This window comes from Poecilia reticulata, chromosome 22 (assembly GCF_904066995.2).
Source record: "Poecilia reticulata chromosome 22, P_reticulata-male-v2, whole genome shotgun sequence".
NCBI classification, from domain to species: Eukaryota; Metazoa; Chordata; class Actinopteri; order Cyprinodontiformes; family Poeciliidae; genus Poecilia; species Poecilia reticulata.
In genome coordinates, this window is record NC_088851.1 from 23,734,166 (window position 1) to 23,757,411 (window position 23,246).

Here is a 23,246-nt window from a genome sequence, read left to right on the forward strand (position 1 = left end):
ACATGATGTTCTTTTGATGGTGTGAGCTGTAAGGCTGGTGGATATTCTGACATGACTGTCCACTAGCTATGTTTGTGGATGAAGTGTGACTGAGAACATTTAGTAAAGGTTCTGAGAGTTATGAATGGCCTGAGCTGGATATCTCTGGTTACCTTGAGGTAACAAGTTCCAGCTCTGATCCAAGAGGCTTGAAACTTTGGAAGTATCAGAAACAATCTCACTGATTGCAAACAGAGCACTGGCCCAAATGTCTATTTAATTCTCTTTTGGTGCCGTTTAACACTGATGATCCAAATGAGTCCCCAATAATGGCATGTGCATTGATTGTTCACATGTCTCGAGGTGCGAGTTCCTGTGAAACTACGTAGGGAGCTCAGTAAAGGCGACACTGTAGGTGTTAGAAAGATGGAAAATGTCATTACTTAAAAAGAAGCATAACCTGTTTCCAGAGGTGTGTCGACTTTTTAGATTCTCTGTAAACACACAACCACAACAGCTTCAGAACAACAATCCTGTTGAATTTAGATCTCAAATCATATGGCGGTTCTTTCTCTGGGAGACTTTCTGTTTTCGTTTTAATCCCTGCACACATCACTTTTTTTAATAACTCTTGCACGTCCCGCGACACGCAAACAGTTTGTTTGTGTCATGCATATGAATCCGTGTCAACCTCTGCAGCAGGGGGAAAATCAGTGTTGACAGATATAGGTGGAAAATGACTGGCTGTGCCGTCAGTGAGCAGATTGACCAGGAGAGAAATGGTGAAAAGCTGGAAGGAGAAAATGAAGGAGAGGTGGAGAGGCAGGTGGTGTCTGCCACGATTCAATTACCATCAGAGCTGGATTGGATTTCCCCACCTTTCAAAATAAAGAGACAAATTTCTCTCGGTTCCCTTCTGGATCCCACAGGGAGATTCACATTATTCCTGTAGACAGCCCAGCACCCCCTACTCTTTACCACCCAATATATCTCTGAGCACTGTGGAAGTTTAGTACTTAAGTTATACAGTTTTTAAAGCAAATCTCCAAAAAGATGTATTATTTTTTTTCTACTAAGTTTTTCTACTTGTAAAAAAAAAAGATATACGTGTTGTGTATATGTACCATAATCTGTATTATGTTAATTGTATTGTGTAATCCAAGCATTATAAATCCTAATGGTTGAAATGTGAATGTTGTCACTGTAAAAGATGACTGTTTTTTCCTTCCTCAAAGTGAACGGTTTCTAACCTTGTGGACCTGTTACAATCTAGGTGCAATGGCTACTAAAGTGAGACGGCATGACACGCGGGTCCATCCTTACCAAAGGATTGTGACCGCTGACAGAGGTCAGTTTAGTCTCCTAGCTACATTTTGCTATTGACTGATGCATTTATATGAATATTATGCCTATTATGCCTCACTGCCTTAGTCAGAAACTTGTACATTGTCTGTATTGTACTATTTTTTAGTTTTCCTCCCCCACCTAGCCTGCCCTATGCAGAGAATCTCAATAAATTAGAATATTGTTGAAAAGATCATTTATTTTAGTAAGAAAATTAAAGCCTTTAATTATAGTGATTAATTACACACAAAGTGACGCATTTCCAGTGTTTATTTCTGGTAGCACTGGGCAATATGGCATAAAAATAAAACCTCAGATGTTTTAATACCAGATCCGATTTACGATTTTAATGGCTCTTATTTCAATCATCCCTCCAGTGACCTTGTATGACAGAGTATTTGGGCCGTTTATTGTTTCCTTATGAGAATTAGTCATAATATTAGCAATTTTATTAGGAAAAAACATTAAAAAAAATTTTAATGAGGGAAAAAAAGCTTAGTTATCTAACATGACCAGCTCAATTAGTTTTTCTTCAAAACAGACAGTTGTTTGTGTGATAATTTCAAAGTCCTGCTGCAGATAATAGTTTGATACTGACATGTTAAATGCTTAATATTTCTATTAAGTGTTATATGCAAAACATATACCAAAGTACAACTTCACAAGATGCTCAACATTCATCATTTAAATGTTGTCTTTTTCACATGGGAGTTCTCTATAAATTACTACTTCATTCTCACAATATTACAACTTTATTCCTGTAAAAATCGTAGTCTGGATCTGATCCTTAGATGGACTTCAAATACATGCAGTAGAAGTTGTAAAACACAATTGTCAAACAAGATGGCCGACCTGGGAGCTCTGACATCGCTGTGGAAACCCAAGGAATGCAGCCAGGATTTCTGATGATGATGTTGATGATTATTGCTTGCAGCTAATGAAATCCCCAACATTTGAATGTTAAGCATTTTAAAACAGAAATGTGAGCCTGCTGACAGCATGTAATGGTATATTCAGGATGGCACTCAGTACTTGGTGTTTAGCATGATTTACTGCACCAGTGCAGCGTAGCATGGTTCTGCTGAGGTGTTCAGGAAGCCCAGGCTGCTTTAATATTGGCCTTCAGTTTGTCTGCACTGTTGGGTCTGGTGTCTTCCTGTTGATGATGCTCCATGGGTCCATGGGTAATCTGGAGATTAGGCCAGATTAATTTGCTGGTAAACTACCTGCTGTGGTAAAATGGAGACTAAAGCAGGTTTTGGTAGTTTTGGAAGTGTTGCTTAAGCATGTTTTTTACCACACTTTTTCCTTCCATTAATTTTTTTACTATTGGCAATGGCTATTGTGGCTTATCCTCCAATAAGTAAAGTGACTATCTGCTAGGCAAATATTAAGGCCACACATAATCTGTGTATACATTTTATTTCGGCCTTGTTTGGGATTTTCATTCTACCAAACATTTTTTTCTTCCACTGAACTTTACGATAATATGGTAGGTTGCAGTCTTTAGCTGCGTTTCCATTGCAAAATTAAAAAATCTCGCATTGTGTTGTTTCCATTAATCAAAAAACACAAAATCACACGTGAATAAGTTTGTCCACGCGATAAGTCATTAAAAAACTGCCGCACTGTGACCCTGTACCACTTCCTATCGCCGCCTTTTCGTTTGCGCCAGAGGCAACATCCAGCTGTTGATCATGTGACTCGTGTAAATAAAGTGTTTCCATTGCAGTTTTGTGAAATAAACCAATTTCCATATGAACAAAAAAAACAATCTCACCCTAGAGCCAAACTTAGCAAAAAACGAGAGTTTTCAAAATTGCTGCGTTTCCATCAGTCGGATTTAATTTCAAAATGTTAACCTGCCGCAATTAATGCAATCAATGGAAATGCAGCTAATTTCTTTAGCAAAAAGCTCAAACTGAATGTTGGGCTGTAAGCAGTGTCGCTAAAAGAACAGAAATAAACAGTATGTCACTTTGTGTGTCATGAATCACTGAAATAAATGATATCCTAATTTATTGAGATGCACCTGTACATCCACCCACCTGCTAAATGGTTGAGTGTGGTATGCACATTTTGTTTACATGTAGTACTGAACAGTGACAGTGTGTGTTTAAGTCAAAGCTCAGGCAAAATGATCTTAAGAGATTCGGTTCATGCAGCTGTGAAGCTAAAAGAAACGAATAGTTTGCAGGCAGTGTTTAAGGTGTAGGATGACATTCCTCTGATGTGAAATTAGAGCCAAAAAAATGGGGAGCAAGCTTGCTCCTATCCATCATTTATCTCCTCTGCTCAGAAGGAGCAAAGACAAAGGGGAGCTTTTCTATCCTGTTTCTGAGAGACGAGTAGCTGCGCTGCTGCCAGCCACCATTTCACCTACGGGATTTAAATTTCTTTATTATTTTTCTAGAAAAGATAGACGCGCGCAGACATTAGCTGACGTAGCTTGCGTTCTCTGCAGTGTATTGCAAATATATTGAGAAAAAAAGCTAAATACTTTTTTTTTTTTTTTTGATATTTCAGTTGTACACGAGGTACTGTCATTTTATATTTGGAACATTTTATATCAAATGTATTTATGGTTTTGTGTATATTTATATTCTATAAAAATATACTGCGAAATAAAGAGAGAGAGAATCAGAAAGCATTGATTCATCTATTTATTGCACCTCGTAACTTTAGTTATTTTGATCAGCTTACCACTAATCACACTGTTTGTGAAAGACACTAAAACACTAGATTTTTGTTCATTTCTTTGTCTTTTTTTTAAATATTTTAATTAATTTAATTTTTTTGGTTCGGCTTTTCTTTGCTTCTGTTTTGTGGTTTCGGGGGCAGTGTGCGCTTAAATTAAACCGACCCGATTCAGGGGGTGTGGCTTAGCAGCATCATGACTCTCAGGCTAGGTTCACCTCATAGCAGCGGGTTGGGAGGGGCCACATGTGAGATTGCATTCATTTTATTGTTAAAATGATGTCATTCCAGTCTCTTCTTGCTGACACTAATATCCTTTCTATCTTTTTTTGTTTGTTTGTTTTTGTTTTTGTTTCTAACCACCTAGCCGCCACCGGCAACTAACACATGACCTTCTGACCTCTGAACTCTTCACCCAATGACGAGCCGCCCCAAGCCTGCCTGCTGATCAGTTAACTGGTAATTGCCTTTTGCTAGCCTCTCGGACGCAAGTGGCAGAGAGAGAGGCGCCTGCCCGTACAGTTACCCTAACACGTTCTGACAAAAAGATGCAGACTCTTCACTGAAACACAACAAAAAACCCAACACAGCTGTGGATTATTCATTTTATTTTTTTTCCTCTGTTCATTAGTTCAGTTCCCATTCGTTCTCTTTCTTTTTCCTCATGAATCACGCACCGGGCGGATCTGTTTGTGCTATTACTCATGAATCTGCACTGAATTATAAAGCAATAAAGAACCCCCGATCCCACCCGCCTTTAATTACTCTGATTAGGTGACCTCACTCGCTCTCCATCTCCAGTCTGAGACGCAGACCGTTTTGGTTTTGGAGGGATCGCCCACAAATTGCCCCAGACTTTCCTTTAGCAACGCCCCACCTGCCCCACCTGCCCCTCAGACCCCCGTCTGCCGCAGCGGAGAAAGAAACAGAAGGAACGGGAACGTTCACTTGCATTAACGTGTTTAATTTCTGTCATTTTTTTTACCAAACCCCCCCCAACATGTATTTCAGTTGTTGAGCTTGTAATTATGAGCTGACACATTCTGGGTGTGCCCCTCTTAATGGCTTTCTGTCTGTTTATTTTTTTAAAGCATGGCTAAAATGATTGCAAAAAGAGCTTTTTTTATGATTTATGTTTTTTTTCCTGTCTTGATTTAATGCTTTTCTTTTTTTTTTTTTCACTTTTATTGTGTTTAATTTTTCAGTTCTGATTGAACTAATTAGCTTCAGATACTGAAACAAAGCAGGTGGTTATCTCTGGAAGTCAGAACAGAGTTTTAGCGTTTGAGGCTGAAAACGAAAGGCGTGATGGGAGGGGCTAGCTTGGGTTGATGGGTCTGTCTGTGTGAGTGTGTGTGAGTGTGTGTTTTTGATTAATACTAAAACAAAAGTGGGGTGAGGCTTCGGGGACGTGGGCCCCATCCACACTACATCCACTATCCAGTGCCTGATGTATTTAGAAGAATATCTCGATGAGTTAGCTGAGCTGTGATCACAAAGATTAAAACAAAAAAAAAAGTATTGTGTGCGTATTTAGCCAAAGGGTTTTCAGTGACTAATATATCTGCAGTTATGCATCTGCTTGGCAGAGGGCTCTCTTTGTGATTTTTAGTTTGGGTGCCTGCCTTCAGCTGGAACAGGAGTTTTACCCCATCCCGCTCAGTTTTATTTGTTCTTATTTTCCTGAGGTCAAAACAGGCAATTAACACTAAAATTACATGCTACTCGATTATAGTGAAGTGCCAGGGGAAAAGACACTCATGACAAGCAAGAGGTTTATTGTTTTGGTTTGTTGTTTGGTTTTTTTTGGCCCATTTTTGCAGATTTATTCCCACTACAGTGGATTTGTTTTCTCCTTTTTTTCCGTTTAGTTTTCATTTTTGTCCTCTGTGTTATGTGTGTGTAAGTTGGGGCATGAGGTCGACATAATCCTGACCTTTCTGCATATTATTCTTTTAATTATTTTACTAATGAAACCTAACATATGCCAAACCATCCATAAGTGCATCCACAATGTGTCACACCTCCCTCTGATGGTAGTCCAGCTTCTGAGCCCACGATCCTTTGTTTAAATCTCAAGAAAAAATAGGATGTGAAAGCCATGCCTGCCTGTTCAAATTGCTTTATACATACGTCTTATATATATATATCTATAAATATATATAAATATATAAAAATGTAGATATCTGTCAATGCATATAAAAATACAGATGAGAACAAAAACATAGATAATTTTACAGGGTGCTGGAGATGAGAAAAAAAATCAATCTATTTTTGGCAATTTTAGCTTTTGATACTTTACTTGCAGTTATAAAATAATAATAATAAAAAAATTAAGAAAAAATGTTTCCGATGGAGGAAAACTGAAGGCGAGTGGGTGAGAAAAAGTTGCCTGGAATCTAATTGGAGAAAGGAAAGACTGAAGCAGTCAGAACCATGAGAGGATCAAATCAAAGTGCCTTATCAACAGTGGTTTCTGTTTTTTAGTATCCAGTTGTGTTTTAAAATAAAACGAATTAAAGGAAAAAAAAAAAAAAAAAGGATATCCAGCACCCACCAAGATGGCGCAGAGAGGAACGGCAAGTGTTACACGCTCGGAAAAAGACGAGCTGGGCCTCCGCCGCCGCACCGCGGCGCCGCCCGAGTTACTCTATGCAAAAAGAATAGCAGTCGTTTTGACCAGCTAAAATATGTGCCATGGTTTTTGTCTTCCTGAAAATGATTTTAAGTTTTCCTTTTCCTTCACTTGATGGCCCTTTACTCTGCTGTACGAGCAGATCTCGTCTTTTAATTTTGATTTTATTGATGATATGAATTATTGTCTTATTTTATTTTATTTTTTTGGTTTTACTTTGTATCTTGAACAAATTGAACTGCCATTAGCAACCAAGTAGTCTGCCACGAGACGCTCTGATGATGAGCAGCGTTCAGGGAGCCGAACGGGGAAGTGTTTGTTTGAACAGCGTCATCCGGTCCACATATCTCCGTGTCAATTTGACAACAAACTATCAGTACAGTAATGAGATTTCTAATGGACAAAGGAAGCGCTGGGTAATGAAACAAGCACCTGCTTCACAGTCAGATAGTTTCCAGTTATTGAAACGACTGACAGCTTATTGCTGAAAGGTGAAAAAAAAACAAAAATGAAATAGAGAAATTCTGGGATCCAACAGAGCCGTCGGCAGTCTGTTTTCTCTCTCGCTGATACACCAAAAGGTCAATGAATTATGATTTTCTTTTTTGTTTTCTACTTCAGTGTTATTATTTTAAATTGAAATGCAATATTAACGTGGAGAAAGATGATGGCAAATCAGCATCTGACAGTATTAAGAAAATCCCCTCTGCAATGTTCCACCATGCTGTGTCATTGTGAAAGGCTGGATAAGTCCATCAGGTGAAAGGTTGACTCTATACCTACCGTATTCTCTCTGGCCTGCCTACTACATGTATGATAATGTAATTAACAGCCATTGTTACAGGTTTATAATGTATTTTTCTAATCTCATTTTATATGTATATTAATCATGTTTCTGAGTGTTTTTTTTTTTCTTAATTTTTATGAGCTCCCCCTGCCCTCCCACCACCTCTTCTCCATCTCAACCTGTCTCCTGTGGGGAGTTTTGCCTTCTTCTCTGTTAGATTTTTGTTTTTCTTGCCGACTCCCAGCTTGTTTAACTCATTAGCGACTTTATTAGTTTCCTTGTCATAAGTATTTTTACATGCTTGCATTTAGTTTTCATGGTGTATGCTGTTATTTTTCTTATTAACCTCTTGGCATTTATTTTAATAAACATTCTTAGTAAGAATTTTACTAACTTGCTGATATTTTGTCTTGTGTTTTTAACCTGTTTCATGAATGTTATTACCCTGGTCTGGTTCACGGACTAACACGATTAAAACCAGCGTATGGCCACGACTTTTACTCACCAACACACACACACACACACAACCTAACTCAGGGGTGTCCAAAGTGAGGCTCGAGGGCCATTTGTGGCTCTTGGCTGATTTTGTTCAAGAGCAATACAAACTTTGTCTGTCGACGCTGCAAAAAATACTTGGTAAGATTTAGTGTTTTTGCAGTGCAGCACAGGTGGTTGATGCAGGAGATATTTAATTTGTAATCAGGGTAAAATTATTACCAACATAATTTTCTCACAATGCAAAATGTTAAATGCAGCACCAAGTATTAGTCTTTTTATAACTAAACTTTTTTAGAACTAAACAAATTCAACTTTTACTGAAAAGTTGACTTTGCTGCACCCAAATCAGCTTTTATTTTACTTATAAAACTTGATCTACAAGCTGGGAATAAACTTGTTGAAGTGAAGCGAAAATAAGTTGAAAACTAGATTCCCTTCTTTTTTAATACATCAAACATGAACAATTTAAAGTTTTTGACTGTGATTTTGTCAAAGGTGACAAAACATTTGGACACCCCTGACCTCAGAGGCGAGCGCACGGTTCGGTGGGAGGGTGGTCACTGCTGCTGCCACGCTGTCTGCTCGGTTCCAGCACTGCTGCTGCGTCCAGACGAATCTTAGTCTCCTGTCCTTCTGCGTCACTGAGCCCTGCAGGAAATGAAGGAGAGCGTAAGCTGCATGCTTTTATATCGGGGTCTGCGGTGAGTCGGGTTGCTCTTAAAAAGCTGCATAATGTGGATCTCAAAAGTGGCAAATTGTTTGATTTTGGTGACTTTTCTGAATCATCGCAAAGTTTTCCACTTTTAATGTGACTGATGTTCTGTACAGTTTAGCTGAAAATAGGCTAATCTGGCTCTGAGGACATACCAGAACCACAACTGATTGGTTTCTTCCTGAAAACCATTTTTCCATCGCAGCATGACTAAAAGCTGATTTTATGACCTGATTAATCTAAAATTAAATCTTTGGGCCACATTTCTAATATTTCCTCCAAAAAACTAAACCAAGCATCACAAAATGAATATTATTCAGACAGTGAAGCATGGTGGTGGTGGCATCATGATTAGGGGTTACATTTTTTCCAAGCAAGTCATTTTTGACCCTAAACCCTTCAGGTGTTTGCTACAAAGTTGAAGATGAAGAGGAATTTTATATTTCAGGCTGGCATCGAGTCCAAACTAAAAAAAAAAAAAAGCTGAATCTAAATGTTGTGCCACCTACAGAGGAGGACTGAATGCTCCTTTTAAATAGTTTAAACCATTTCTTTTCAGCTAAGTTGTTCAGGATATTTATCTTATTAAATGCAGTAAAACTTTTCCTGGCTCTTGTTATTTTCCGCCATAAAAGCGGCGCCTTTTCTAACTGGGACGTGTCCACTTTTAAGAGCCGCTCTAATCCCTGAAGATGAAGCTTTTCTCCTGCCATTAGTTACTGCAGCACTCATCACAATCTGTTCAAAAAAATACTTCACATTAGTCATCTCAGAGGGATTAAAGTTACTGTGGGCAGAAAGCCTCATCAGCACACATTTATGAAAAAAAAAGGGAGTAATTTACAGCTGACACTCTGAGCAGATTTATGGAAGACGGTCTAAAGCCGGTCGGCCATTTTTGTTGTTCCCGCGGGGACGGCGGCGTTGCGGTTATCTCCAGCTGTTGTCTGTTCGACGAGCACTTCTCCCCGTTCAGCTTATTGATGGAGCAACTACCGCTGGGCCATTTGGGAGCATCTATGCTGCTTAGACACACACCAGTGCACCGTGCCAATATGAAGTACTCTGGGATCAAAACAAGCTCAGTGTTTCAGACTTTCAGTGGAAAATGTTTGGCCGCCTCTTATTGTTTTTCTGGTAGTTTTATTTCTTTTTTTTTTTTTTTTCCCCCATTTGAAGCGCCGCCAGTGCTGCTTGTTCATTTCCCCTCCCTGGGTTCACTCAGCTTTGCTCCTCTTTCCACTAATTCGGGGTATTGATACCGACTCAACCGAACGATTAACGATATTAATCCTGATTCCTTAACACAACAAACGGCACTTCCGGAGTTATTTTTGTTTTACACTCTTTTCTACCCCTTTCTTTTCTCCCCCACTTCACTGCAGAAATAACCTTGCCATTAAACGCGGTGATTCCTTTTTATGTCTCAGCAAGAAGGAAACAACAGAAACATCAGAGCTAACATCTCTCCTCTCTGAAATTAACATTCAGATTGTTGCTTTGATCTGAAGACGGATCAGCTGCTTTAAAACTTGCAGGCAGAGGCAGAGATGTGATTACAGGCAGCAGAATTATGTTTTCTTTTTTTTTTTTATGAGTGTTGGGTTGTCAGACTTACTCGTCTCTGATTGGTTTTTAGTGTTTTTCCTCTCCCGTACGACATCAAGCGACTTCAGCTCAAATCCGTCCATTTTGTTCAGATCAGAGAGAATTTCTGATTTTTGTGAAGCACATACAGATGCATCTCGGTAAATTAGAATATTATAGGAAGAATTGATTATTTCAGTAAAGGGAAATTCATATTTAATATAGATTAGACACAAAGGGACACATGTCAACCATTTAATTGTGCTGATGGTTACAGCAGAAGAAAAGTAAACTCCTGTGCTGGCTTGATGAAACCCAGTGGACTCCAACTCTGAGCCTCTGCACTCTTCATTCAGACTCTCAGACTTTACGTTTTGAATTAAACCCTAAATCTAATTAAACAAATTCAGTCAAAGTCCTTGTGAATATCCTGTTTTTCCTTCCACTAAATGTTCTATCAATATACTTGGATATCCACTCTGCACTCAGTCAACATATTTGGAAACGGCCTGTTCTGACTCATTCTAGACCAAAATACTTGGTAATATTTTATATTTTTGCAGCGTGCTGTTGCCTGTGATCTAGCAAAGGTTTTCCTTCCACTGAACTTTCCAATAAGTCCAAGCCAGCATTCTTCTTCATTCTCGTCGGCCAATGCTTTTCTACCTTAAAAATACTTTTTATAGTGATCCTGCTGTAATCCATAATCATCAAAATTAAAAGCTTGAAATAAATCTGTTTTTAATCTATACAATATGTGAATTTCCCCTTGAATTGCTGAAATAAATAATTCTTTCAGTCGTATTTTAATTGCGCTTTGTATTAAAATCACTGCCTAAAGTGTTTCAGTTAGTCTGTAGAAGTGCCTTTTTCTCTCAGATTTGGAAAATATATATTTTTGTACCTTTTTATTATTAATGAGCTAATTTTTGTCTTTCCCTTTATCTGATAAAAAATGTTTCAGGGTAATGTGTAAATATATTTTAAACTGGAAGGCTTTCCACCATTAAACGTTGAGTTCCTGTTTTCTGTTTGCACCGCTGATGAAGTTCTTCTTCTTTTTCTTTTTCTCCTTCTTCTTTTTCTTCTTTTTCTTTTTCTTTTTCTTCTTTTCCTTTTTTTTCTTCTTCTCCTTCTTCTTCTTCTTCTTCTTCTTCTGACTGGACCACAGTGTGCAGCAAACGGCCGTTCGCACACTGCTGCCATCTCAGTTCTTTTCGGGGCATTTAAATGTGTTCACCTACCAACAGTCGTTGACTTTTCCTTCTGTTTGACAAACATTCCTCTGTTCAGTCAGACTGCAGGTTGACCCTTCTGGGTGGTTAAACAGTAAGAGCTTCAACAGTTTTATCCCCACTGGATTTTACTTTGTCTCGTTTTCATAACTGTGATGCGTATGCAGTTAAAAGTATTAAAAGTTTTTCAGAAACCTATGCTAGCGTGACTGTAAACTGCTAGTTCATTATTCATATAGTGGTGCACTAATACCTGGGAATAATGTTTGAGTTTTTATGTGAAGTAGACTTTATTTGTGTGTGTTTTCTTTTGTTATTGAAGGTAATAAATTCAGAGGTTGTTGAACATGTATTGCCACTTTTTGTTGCCCACTTTCCCTCCAAAAAAAAACATAAAAAAAACTGAAGTGTGCAATAAAAAAACATGTTTTCAAGCTTCACTCTGACTGCTCTACCTGGACTGATGATTGCTTCTTTATCCGTGACATCCTGTCTTTGAATTTTCTGTGAGATTGCAGGTAGGTGAAACACTTCAGCAGGAAATTAAAGGGGAAACAAAAAGCTGACCGTAAGAGCTCAGATTAAATTGAGCCTTTTTTAGCCTTGATACAGATTTTCTCTGTCCTTTTCTTCTGGTTTTGTACCTTTAGCAGCCATATATCAGGTTTAAAGTTAACAGAGCAGTGTTGCCGCTCTGCAAGATCAGCTTAAATGAGGCTGAAGAGACAAAGATGTCATCTCATCTCTGCTGCATGCAGCAAAGTCACAGCAGAGGTCAGCCTGCCTGAGCTGAGTGCTGTTTATTCATTGCCTTGCAGTCGTGTTCTTGTTCACCCAACTTTTCCACATTTTGTCACATTGCAACCTCAAACCTGAGAGTATTTTATTGAATTTTATGTGACGGACCACATTGTGTTTTCAGGATAACTTCCTTAAACAGGAAGTGCAACTAACTGTCTTCATAATGAGTCTATGGGAATGTAATTTACTCTCCCTACGAATCCTGCTGTACTGTGGTGGCATTTTCATTAAAATGCAGGAAACTTTCTAAATTAGCTTCTATTTGCTTTTTTGTTCAGTCTAAAAACTACAAATTTGACTAAAATTAATTCTGTTTGTTAATATTTTACCGGAGTGTATATTAAGTTGCATAAAGTATTTTTATAAAAGTGGTTGAAGTTGGTTTTGTTGCAGTTTGGGTAAAAATGAGCAGATTTAGCTGGTAGGCCTTTGTATTACTTAGCTTTGTTTATTTAAAACAGGCGGCAATGTGCTAAAAACATTAATAAAAGATGCTTTGTACAAGATTTAGCTTAAGCTAGTTTCCATCTGTAGTCCCTGAGCAGGTGAGCTAATAAAACTCTTATCATAAAACCTACGCTGAAAGTCCTCATATAATCTACTTTAACTGTACAAACTCATAAAATCACAACGATGTAAAAAGTGCTAAATGCCAAACTTCTGCTCTGTAATCACTGATGCCAAGATTCGTTTTTTAACTCTGTACCCTTAAAGTTGCATTATGGTTGATGATTGCAACCATAATGCAATCAGTGAAAAGAGAAAAACCTTTCAGTAGGAAGAAACCTCCTGCAGAACCAATACAGGCTTAAGATGTTTCTATAAGGTATTGATTAATCCTATGCTGTTGGATTTTCTTGGAAAAAAAAGCAAAAAATGTGGATCAGTTTCCCTCACAAAACAAAACTATACTTTATGTTGGAATTTTGCATAAAATCCATTGAAGTTTGTGGTTATAAAGAGACAGATTGTGGAAAAATTCAAGCTTTCAAGGCTCTGAATATGCAAGCATCAGAAACAGAAAGAATCTCAGAGTATCAGGAACCTGATCAAATTTTAAACAGAAGCTCAGATTCCTCTGAAAACTCTTCTGATGATTTATCATATTCATTCTCCAAGCCTCGTCGTTTTAATAAAGTGTGTCTCTGTCAATAATGAAGATACTTGAAGCTTAATTCTGTGTTGCCCCATTCATCAAACACTCTGAATATAATTTACATGGTCCGGCCTCAAAAGGTCAAAGAAACAAACGGAAAGATATCGATATAATCCTTTCTGTCTGGGGCCCCTAAGCTAAAAAGGGAAGGTAGCAATCAATAGCACATGTTTGACATCCATAATCACAACCGGATTTCATGGTTTGTTACCCAAATAGCATCCTGCCTGATGCAGGAGACAGCCTCTAATCTTCCAGAAAGGTAAGAACAGACGTGCAAACCTGAAAATCTCTGATGCTGCCGCCGTCCAAACAACCTGTGAGGACTAAAGACCCAAAACAGAAGCTTAATCCTATCATCGGGAAATGAGTAAAGGTATGTATGTTCACTCTAATCTGGGCTCTGGATTTTCCTCCTGTGGATCCGCCAGCTGGATGTGAAGTGCTGTTTCTCATTTGCCCTGATAAACATACATAATCTCCACTGTCGGTTAATAAGATTTACTGCATCCAAATCTTTTTTTAGGGGGGAAATTTTATACTTCACTTCGTGAAAACGAGGATTTTGGTGGAAAGTTGAGGGCAGCATGCATCCACCTGTGGAAGTGAAGGAGATGCAGGTTAATGAGTGGCTGGACTCCAGAGGTGGTTCCTGCAAAAATGACCCCGTGGTAGAAAAACATTGGTTTTATATTCATTAATTCAGACCATTTTTACATTTGTCTTGATATAAGAACGTACAAAGCCAAGAACATCAAAATATTTTATTTGAATGTTTTTTTCTAAATTGTTGACGTTTTTGAAATCTCAACCTTTAAATGAAATATAATTGATTTAATTTTTGATAATATAGCAATAAGGAAATAAATATAAAATAACATAGGTATGCTGTAAAAAGATGTAGAGTATTCTAATTTTTAACCCTCTGGGTGACAACTAAATATTTTTTTTCACAGATTTGCTGACTTTTTGTGGCACCTATGCGTTGCCGCTCTGGCATGAAGCCATACATCAACCAAATTGCACATTTTATCACCTTGGAGATGTAGATATTTTGCATTTGCACATATTTTATCCGTATTTAGTAAAGACAAATAGGTTAACCGGTTGGAAATAGATGTCTGATTGCGGCTCACGCTGGCTCCTCTGCAGGAGCGGCAGGATGTCTTCCTCTCTCATTGCTGGAGGACGGAGCCGCCTCTGAATGGGTCGGTGGGGAGCAACAGTTTATGAAGGGGCTGCTGGAAGTGACTTTAATGTTATGCAGGAAGCGGGTAGCGAGGAAGAGCAGAGGAGGGTGGTGATGCTGGCGTTGGCCCCCGGGAAGATGCATCAAAGGAGCATTTGTTGCAGAGACCAGCTGGGAGTATAATGGCAGAAAGAGAAGCGGTGTTAGCGCCTGTGTGTGTTTTGAATGGCGAGACTGGAAGGGTTGCATCAGTGGTGACAGATGAACCTGCTTCCTGTGGAAAGAATACGGGGCATTCATCAGCGTGCAGCTGTTTCTCTCCGTCTCTCACTCTGTGCGAGACTTGAAGGCCTTCAGAGGCCACAGTTGTTGCAGGACTCAGGCTCACATGTTGATGAATGGATCTCTATTTTTTCCTTTGGACACCTGTGGAAAGTGACAGTAAAACTGTTGGGTTTTGTTTTTCAGAATATGCAGCGAGAAAAAAAAAAAAAATAGCAACTTTAATTTATTTAGGGGCTAAGTCGGAGTCGCTCGTGACACTTTGTGAAATTCATCACCAAACTACCAAAGAGCACAGGTGACGGTTTCCTTTAAAGGGGATCCACAGTTCCAAGAAAAGCTCCTGGAAAACACATGAGTTGTTGGCGGATGTGTCAGAAGATCTCCAGGCTCAAATGTCTTGATGTGGAGGAGAAAAAGCCCAGACAGCTCGGCTGACGGTTCCCATGCAGACACACCGAAGCCAAACCGCTGAACTGTTCGTCACACCGCTTCTGTTTAGACGAAATGATGAATCCTCCTCACCAGCGCAGCTTCTGCTCCGTTTCTGTGTTGAGTGATCCAGACAGGTGTGAATACTGCAGGCCTGCTGTGTCACTGAATGCTGACAGAGATCGTCTAACAGGTGTGTGTGTGAGTGTGTGTGTGTGTGTGTGTGTTACTGACTTCATATCCCCTCCAACAGCAGCACAGCGTTTTGCTTCCCCGTCGAGGTAAATTCACTCTAATTGGCAGATTTGATGCCAAACTAGGAAAAGCGAACGGGATGAGGTGACCCCGCTGTAGCGAGAAATGGATGAATAACGTAAGTGTGACGTGAAACAGAACAGATCGTCATTTTACTGTTCAAATTATGCATCTCACAAATTATGGGTGTCAGATTTTTTGCCATAACTAATTTTTCTCAGCAGCTGCATGGAGGAGGAGTCGGTTTCCCTGCAGTAAGAAGATTTTGGTTCAAATCGCCGCCGTTCTTTTGCTGCCAAACTGTTTTTATCAGAGCCACTCAGACAGATTGTAGTGAACAGAAAAGTCTTATTGAACCTCTGCACCTACTGACACACTTCACACATTAATGTATAAAAAATACAATACAGTGCACAAGTTTTCAGTGTTTTAACATCAGGGGGAAAAAAACGCACCTTTACATTTCAGTTTATTAAAGTCAACCCAAAAAATAATAATAATAAAAAAATCCGAGCCTTTTGATGTGACGTTTTTGCACTATCCATCCATCCATCCATCCATCCATCCATCCATCCATCCATCCATCCATCCATCCATCCATCCATCCATCCATCCATCCATCCATCCATCCATCCATCCATCCATCCATCCATCCATCCATTTTCTTCTGCTTATCCGGGGTCGGGTCGCGGGGGCAGCAGCTTCAGAAGGGAGGCCCAGACTTCCCTCTCCCCAGCCACTTCTTCCAGCTCCTCCGGGGGAATCCCAAGGCGTTCCCAGGCCAGCCGAGAGACGTAATCCCTCCAGCGTGTCCTGGGTCTTCCCCGAGGCCTCCTCCCGGTGGGACCTGAACACCTCACCAGGGAGGCATCCAGGAGGCATCCTGACCAGATGCCCGAGCCTCAACTGGCTCCTCTAGAGCAGCGGCTCTACTCTGAGTCCCTCCCGGATGACCGAGCTTCTCTCTCTAAGGGAGAGCCCAGCCACCCTGCGGAGGAAACCCATTTCGACCGCTTGTACCCGTGATCTCGTTCTTTCGGTCATGACCCAAAGCTCATGACCATAGCTGAGGGTGGGAACGTAGATCAACCGGCAAATCGAGAGCTTTGCTTTTTGGCTCAGCTCTCTCTTCACCACGACGGACCGGTACAACGCCCGCTTCACGGCAGACGCTGCCCCAATCCGCCTGTCAATCTCCCGCTCCCTTCTTCCCTCATTCATGAACAAGATCCCCAGATACTTAAACTCCTCCATGTGAGGCAGGACGACCCCCCCATTAGGTGCAAAATTCATTGTTTTTGCACTAGGTAAGGTGATTTTGCAGCTGTTTTAAAGTGCATTACTATCATTATTATAACTGTTATCTGATCTGCTGCTGCACATTGGGTGACATTCCAGTGAGCCATTCTGGGTGGAAACTTTAAGTTGACCTGACAGTCTCCTCTATCGAAGTGACCTTCATGTCACAGGTCATTTAGAAGGTCAAAACCTGGACTAAAATCTCCTTCCTTCCTCTCAATGCAAACATAAAGACAGAGAAGAGAAGTGAAAACAAAACGAGATGATATGGATGTCAAACAAACTCTGGAGTTCCTTCAGTAGGTCAGAAAACAGGATGGTCGTCTCGGATCGATTTTTAGAAGAACAGAAAAGAACAGAGACGAGACAAAGTGGCACATATTACTCAAATGAGCAAAGCCTCATGCTTCACTGACCGTACTTCTGTTACTGCTGCTACAGCTGCTAGCTTTCATGCTGAATTCATTGTTTCCTCCTGCCTTTGTGCTCATATTTCATTTATTATGCAAGTAAGTAGAAATATCTTTTCCTTATCTACTCCAGAAGTTTAGCAGCTCTGAAACAAAAGCTTTTAAGCCGGACATCAATCAAGTTTAGTTTGCTAAGCTACAGCTACAGTCATGTGTTTACAGTCAGTCATCATGAAAATCAATATCCTATTAGTTTTAGGTCATGAAGAGGACATGGAGTTAGTTGGTGTGAGGGTGGAGGATCAGAGGGCGGGGCAAAATGGAGACAGATGATTCACCGTGGCAGAAAACCAGACAAGAAGAAAAAGACTGATGCATCTGATCCTCAGCTGCATGCACCTGCACTTTAACATTATTTCAAATATTTCTTGTAAACTGTATAGAAATCAGACAGATTAATAAAATTCTGGGTCTCTGCAGAATTTGTAAAGTTGAATTAGCTGCTTTCTTTGCACTGGAACAACTTTGAAGCATAAAACCTCCATCCATCCATTTTCTTACACCCTTGTCCCTCAGTGGGGTCGGGAGGGTTGCTGGTGCCCATCTCTGGTACTGAGAGAGATGGACTAAAGAGAAAGGATCTACACACCAAAGGAAAAAAGTCTAACTAAAAAACAAAGGAATAATAAACAACACTATCCATCCATTTTCTTTACACCCTTGTCCCTTAGTGGGTCAGGAGGTGCTGGTGCCTCCAGCTAACGTTCCAGGCGAGAGGCGGGGTCACCTGGACAGGTCACCAGTCTGTCACAGGGCAACACAGAGACACACAGGACACACAACCATGCACACACACACTCACACCTAGGAACAATTTGGAGAGACCAATTAACCTGACAGTCATGTTTTTGGACTGTGGGAGGAAACCGGAGTACCCGGAGAAAACCCACCATGCACAGGGAGAACATGCAAACTCCATGCAGAAAGACCGGGAATCAAACCCAGAACCTTCTTGCTGCAAGGCAACAGCTCTACCAACTGCACCACTGTGCAGCCCAACATAAAACCTGTGAGATGTTTATTATTTTGTTTCTTCGTCGCTCTGAATCTCTCCAGTATTTCTCTTATTATGACTTCCACCTCCAGTCGCCTTGTTTTGTATTTCAGTTAAACTCCTGCTCTTACGTCATGTTCTGATTTTATCTTTGGTGACTTTCTGTGTAAAAAAATAAATAAAAATAATGAAATAAAAAAACCTGCTTCCTCCTCGCAGCTAAATTGGGATCATTTTTAGTTAGATGTCTGATTTTTTGAACTGTCAGATTTATTGCATTCTGTTTATGACCTGATCCGATATTAGCATCAGTCCTGACATGAATAAATAAATCTAGATCGTGTATCGGTGACAATGTGCTCGTTCTATAAGAGCAGATCTATTCAGTCTAATTCTATACTTTGTCCTCTGAGCAACTTCATGCTTTATTATTGATTTTGTATTATATTTACAATTCCTAACTGCATTTCTGAGCCATTTGTTGCAGTTTGATTTTACCAATAGGGAACCTATTGATTTTTTGAGTTACTTTATTTTTTATTTTACATCGGCTGTTAAACTCTTAATTGAATTGACTGAACAAATTAAAGCTGGGTTGTTTTTACATGTTTTATCAAGCTTGTACTGTTATGGGTGTGTCTCAGTGTCTGCTACCGGTGGAGAGTTATCAAATAGATTTGTAATTCAGTACATCTATGTTAAAAAAAGAAACATTTTAAGTCAATTCAGCACTTTTTTCCTGTATCAGATCGTTATCGATTGATGCTGAACCTCAGATAAATGTTTCTGTCTCGGCGGTGGAAAGGTGCATCTGAATACTCTGAATACCTGTGACTCAAACCAAAGCAGCAATAAAAGGGAAATGTCATCTTTTTCCTCCTTTACTGACAAACGTGTCATTTGAATTTTAATCTTTTCATTTGCATAAGAACTGCTTTGCATGAATAAACATAAATCAGACTTGCGCAACCATCAACTACAAAAAAACAGAGATTATGATTATATATTCAGCTAATTAGCCTCCATTTATATGTTTCTAATAGTCTAATTACGCCTGCATTGTGTGCATGTCAGCAGCAACAGCTTCACGTCCTTTTAGATCCATATTCTCATGTCTCTTATTCAAAACAGACTCCAGAGCTGTATTTCTTTCATGCAGAATCAAACTGTAGGCTGACGAAGCGTCTCCAGCCTGAACCGACCAGGTTTCCACTGTCTGCCAACAGCCAACTCTGTGCCGCTTTGAGTCTCTCTCAGCTATTTTTCTTTGTCTTCTTTGATATTTGTTCAGCTTCGCTGTACTGTACATTCCCGCTGCTTTCCTCCATTGTTGCTGCTGCTGTCGCGGAGCGGCTTTCATGATGGAGTTCAGTCATGCGGAGGTAAACATGAGGAAGGGCGGTCACCATAAAAATGGGCACACGGCTGAAAACTTCGCTGGCTTTTTTGACGGAAGCCGGAGCGTCTTTGATGGGAAGCGACCTTTCTCTGACTTTGGCTCTCCGGAGGTTTGAACTGTGTGGAAACACGGCTTCCTCACACACCCACACACACACGCACACACACACACACACACACACACACACACACACACACACACACACACACACACACGTACACACACACACACACACACACACACACACACACACACACACACACACACACACCCACACACACACACACACACACTCAACACAAACAGACACACACATGTTGGGCCGAGGAGCAGCAGCCTCCCTTCCTCTCCTGCTGTCTGATTCAGGAGGAATCTTAGTCTCGATGCAAAAAATAACTCCTAATCCGACTTATCAGCGGAGTGTGTGAGCTGATGTGGATTGTATAAGTGTGTGTAGGTGTGTCAGGGTTCACAGTGAGTGGTGTTAATGTGTGTCTGTGTGTTTGTGTGCTCACCCTGGGAAATGAAAACGCTGACCCAATTTAATACACCTGTGTCTCGCTGCACTCTGGCCCAGCACTCAATCTAACACACACACACACACGCACGCATACACACACACATCTTAACCCAGCTGCAGTGGAGCACAGCTCTCAGAAACCACATTATCCTGCCGCTCTGACTCGGCTCTGCAGATAAACTCTGACGATTCAAACACACAATCGTTTATTCTCCGCCACAAAAAGCGTGGAATGATAAAACTTCATCCTGATCACAGATTTCTTTCTGCAGGTGTGAGCTGAAGCTGGAGTCAAGCTGCATGCCTCCGAGTCAGATTCCCGCTCCTGATAGTTACGCAAAAAGAAGCTGTGAGGATGTGATCATCTGCAGGTTGAAGCTGTGAAGGTATTTAATGACGGGCTGTAATGACGCTGAGCATCAGAAACTGGGTGGGATTTGTTTGTTTCAGGTTGTTTTTGTGTAAATGGATCCATACTGACTGTTTTCCTGCTCAGATTGATTTCCCAGCATGCCACGGTGTGCGGCTCAGTGCTGAGTGACCGACACTGAGGGGTAATGAACCTCACTTCCCTTCGGTGTGGCTACAGCTCAGCACAGCATCACAAATGTATTTACTCCCCCTTAACCCTTTTCACCTCGTGTTACATCCCAACCACAAATTTCAATGTTGTTATTGGCTTTTCAATGTGATATTTCAATAAAAGTGGTCTGGACTTTGACTAGGCCATTTGAACACATGAAGATGGTTTGAGCTAAGCCAAAAAGTGTCAAACTCTTTTTCATTTTGGGTCACATAATGATCATACGTGTTCTCAAGAATCTGTTAAAAAAAAAGTTTAAGTTGATAAGTTTTTCTTAAAATTAAATAATATTTAACATCTTTTCCCTCCAGCATTTTTTAATTATTCTGTGATTTTTTTGTAAACAAAATTACTGATTTGGAAACTTTTTTCAATCATAAAAATTATAAGGCACAAATGACTTTTTTTGCTGCACAAACCAGCTGACTGGCCCCATATTCCATTTGATTGTGTAAATGCGTCGACTGGTTGACCTTTGACGACCTCTGGAAATATTTATTAACATCGTTAAAATGATAACAGCACAGAAGTTTGACACCAATTTTGTTCAATTTGAAGAAAGTGTGAGGAGAAACTTCACTCAGGTTCCTCCTCAGAATAAGCAGACCCCATTTAAACCATAAAGCAAATTAAACTAATTACCTCCAGAAAACAGTAACTCTGGAAACAGCGTTTCTTTTGTGTGTTTTCAGTAAGACAAATGAAGGCTTCGTCTCTGGATTTGTACGTCTGTGTGCAATTAATGCAGCCTGCATCTGCTGTAAACATTAAAAAGGCTTTTTTTTCTCTCTCTCTCTCTTGGATTCATCTGTCTCATAAGTTCTGGACCAGCACTAAATCTCAAAGCGCCGACCCGGCAGGTATTCATGAACGCAGACCATTAACTCAGAAAATAAAGACGGAGTGTTTCCAGGCCGCTCTGACTCTTTCTGCTCTGCTCTTTAACTACACTTATGAGTCAAAGCAACGTGAGAGCGTCAGAGATGGGCTGAACGAACACAACTCTTCACTCTGACTGCTGCCTTTAGGTTCGTTCGCTTTTCACCCGATAAAACAAAAGGAAGAAAAACATCACACATAAATCACTTTTTGTTTTTGTAGTATAAGAATCTAAAATAAAAAACTCTTTCAGTGAAAAGCTTGATCTTCTGTAACTGCGTCGTCTTGCATCCTCTGTGTAAAGACGTTGCATCATGCATAGATTAAACATCTGTCTTCCTTTTGATCTAGGCTCAATGTGACTTTATGTAAAAAACATTTTTTAAATATTCTCAGCTTTGTGATGATATTTGCCTCAATAAAGTTCTCATGTTTTACTTTAAAACTGTTTGCATCACAGGTGAGATCTTTGTTGTGACTCAGGTTCAATTCAACTTTATTTTTTATTGATTTTGAACTGACTGAAGCTGTTTTAAACCAATAAACTTGATTTGAGCTGCTTTTACGGTGCAAACTCTGAATGCACGTTTATTTTTCACATCATCAGACCAGAATCCATCAGATTTCACATCACCAACTTCTTACACCACAACTTTTTGTCCTATGGGCCAAAATGGTCAAATCAGAAGAACTTACAGGCCAAAAACATGAGGGAGAAATAGAAAAACAAATCTTTCTTTTTTAATTTGCTCAATAATAAACTAAGCTGCAATAATTTAACTAAATAAGTAAAGTAGTCAATTTATTTTTATTGGATGTGTAAATTATTCTAAATCCAAAATGTAAAAATTATTATATCGACTGAAAATAATGTAACTGGTTTTGTGAAAACTTAGTAATAAAAGCATAATTTAGGAGCAAAGCTTAATAAATAATTTAAGGCACATCTGGGTGAATCAGTGCCTGGTCATTGAACACGTGTGTGTAATAATTTTACCCTGATTAACCCTACCGGGACGAAGCCCGCTGTGGAGCGGGGAAGCACGTAACACATTTATAAAGCTTCGTAATAACACAGACGGCATACTGAGTGTTCATTTCATCTCTGGTGGACAGTACGGACTTCAAACTTTATAAAAGTGGTGTTTTTATATTGGTTTTGTGGTTATTTACTTGACAATAAAGCCAGGAATATGATCGATCATTTCCGCCTTGCTGTGTGGGGGTCTAACTGTACCACATTTCGACACAACCAATGAAAATGTGTTGACGGTCTGTTGCTAGGTAGAACGGAGACACGGGAGAATTTGGATACGGCAAGAGACTAGGGAGAATTGATGCTGTGGATTTTACTAAGAGTGTTTCGATAGGTTTTTTACACAGTAAGTATGTTATTTAGAGTTTGTGGTGTGTGTAGTGTTAGTAGTAGTTTTGCTAGCGATCGCTGCATGGCTTCGTAGCGAGCTCTGAAGCACTGAGAAGAGAAAGACTGCGCGCCGGAATGGCCATTTAG

General features: G+C 39.9%; 1 protein-coding gene and 1 long non-coding RNA gene across 6 annotated transcripts in view; both read left to right on the forward strand.

Moving 5' to 3' along the window:
- The window catches only part of qkia (QKI, KH domain containing, RNA binding a), an 85,889-nt gene extending 78,058 nt beyond the window's left edge, over positions 1-7,831 (forward strand). For 4 of the 5 annotated variants that reach the window (XM_008399971.3, XM_008399973.3, XM_008399972.3 and 1 more), the window contains exons 7-8: positions 1,253-1,327; positions 4,388-7,831. In XM_008399971.3, the coding sequence (XP_008398193.1) occupies positions 1,253-1,327; positions 4,388-4,404 (92 nt within the window). In that variant the 3' untranslated portion in view covers positions 4,405-7,831. Of the gene's footprint in view, positions 1-1,252; positions 3,971-4,387 lie in introns of those variants that run through there. The other variant, XM_008399970.3, reaches the window with a different exon arrangement.
- Positions 7,832-14,414: 6,583 nt separating this feature from the next.
- LOC145550077 (uncharacterized) lies at positions 14,415-22,293 on the forward strand. The gene is made up of 2 exons (XR_014085923.1): positions 14,415-20,657; positions 21,675-22,293. It is a non-coding gene; the product is annotated as an uncharacterized LOC145550077 (long non-coding RNA).
- Positions 22,294-23,246: the final 953 nt, after the last annotated feature.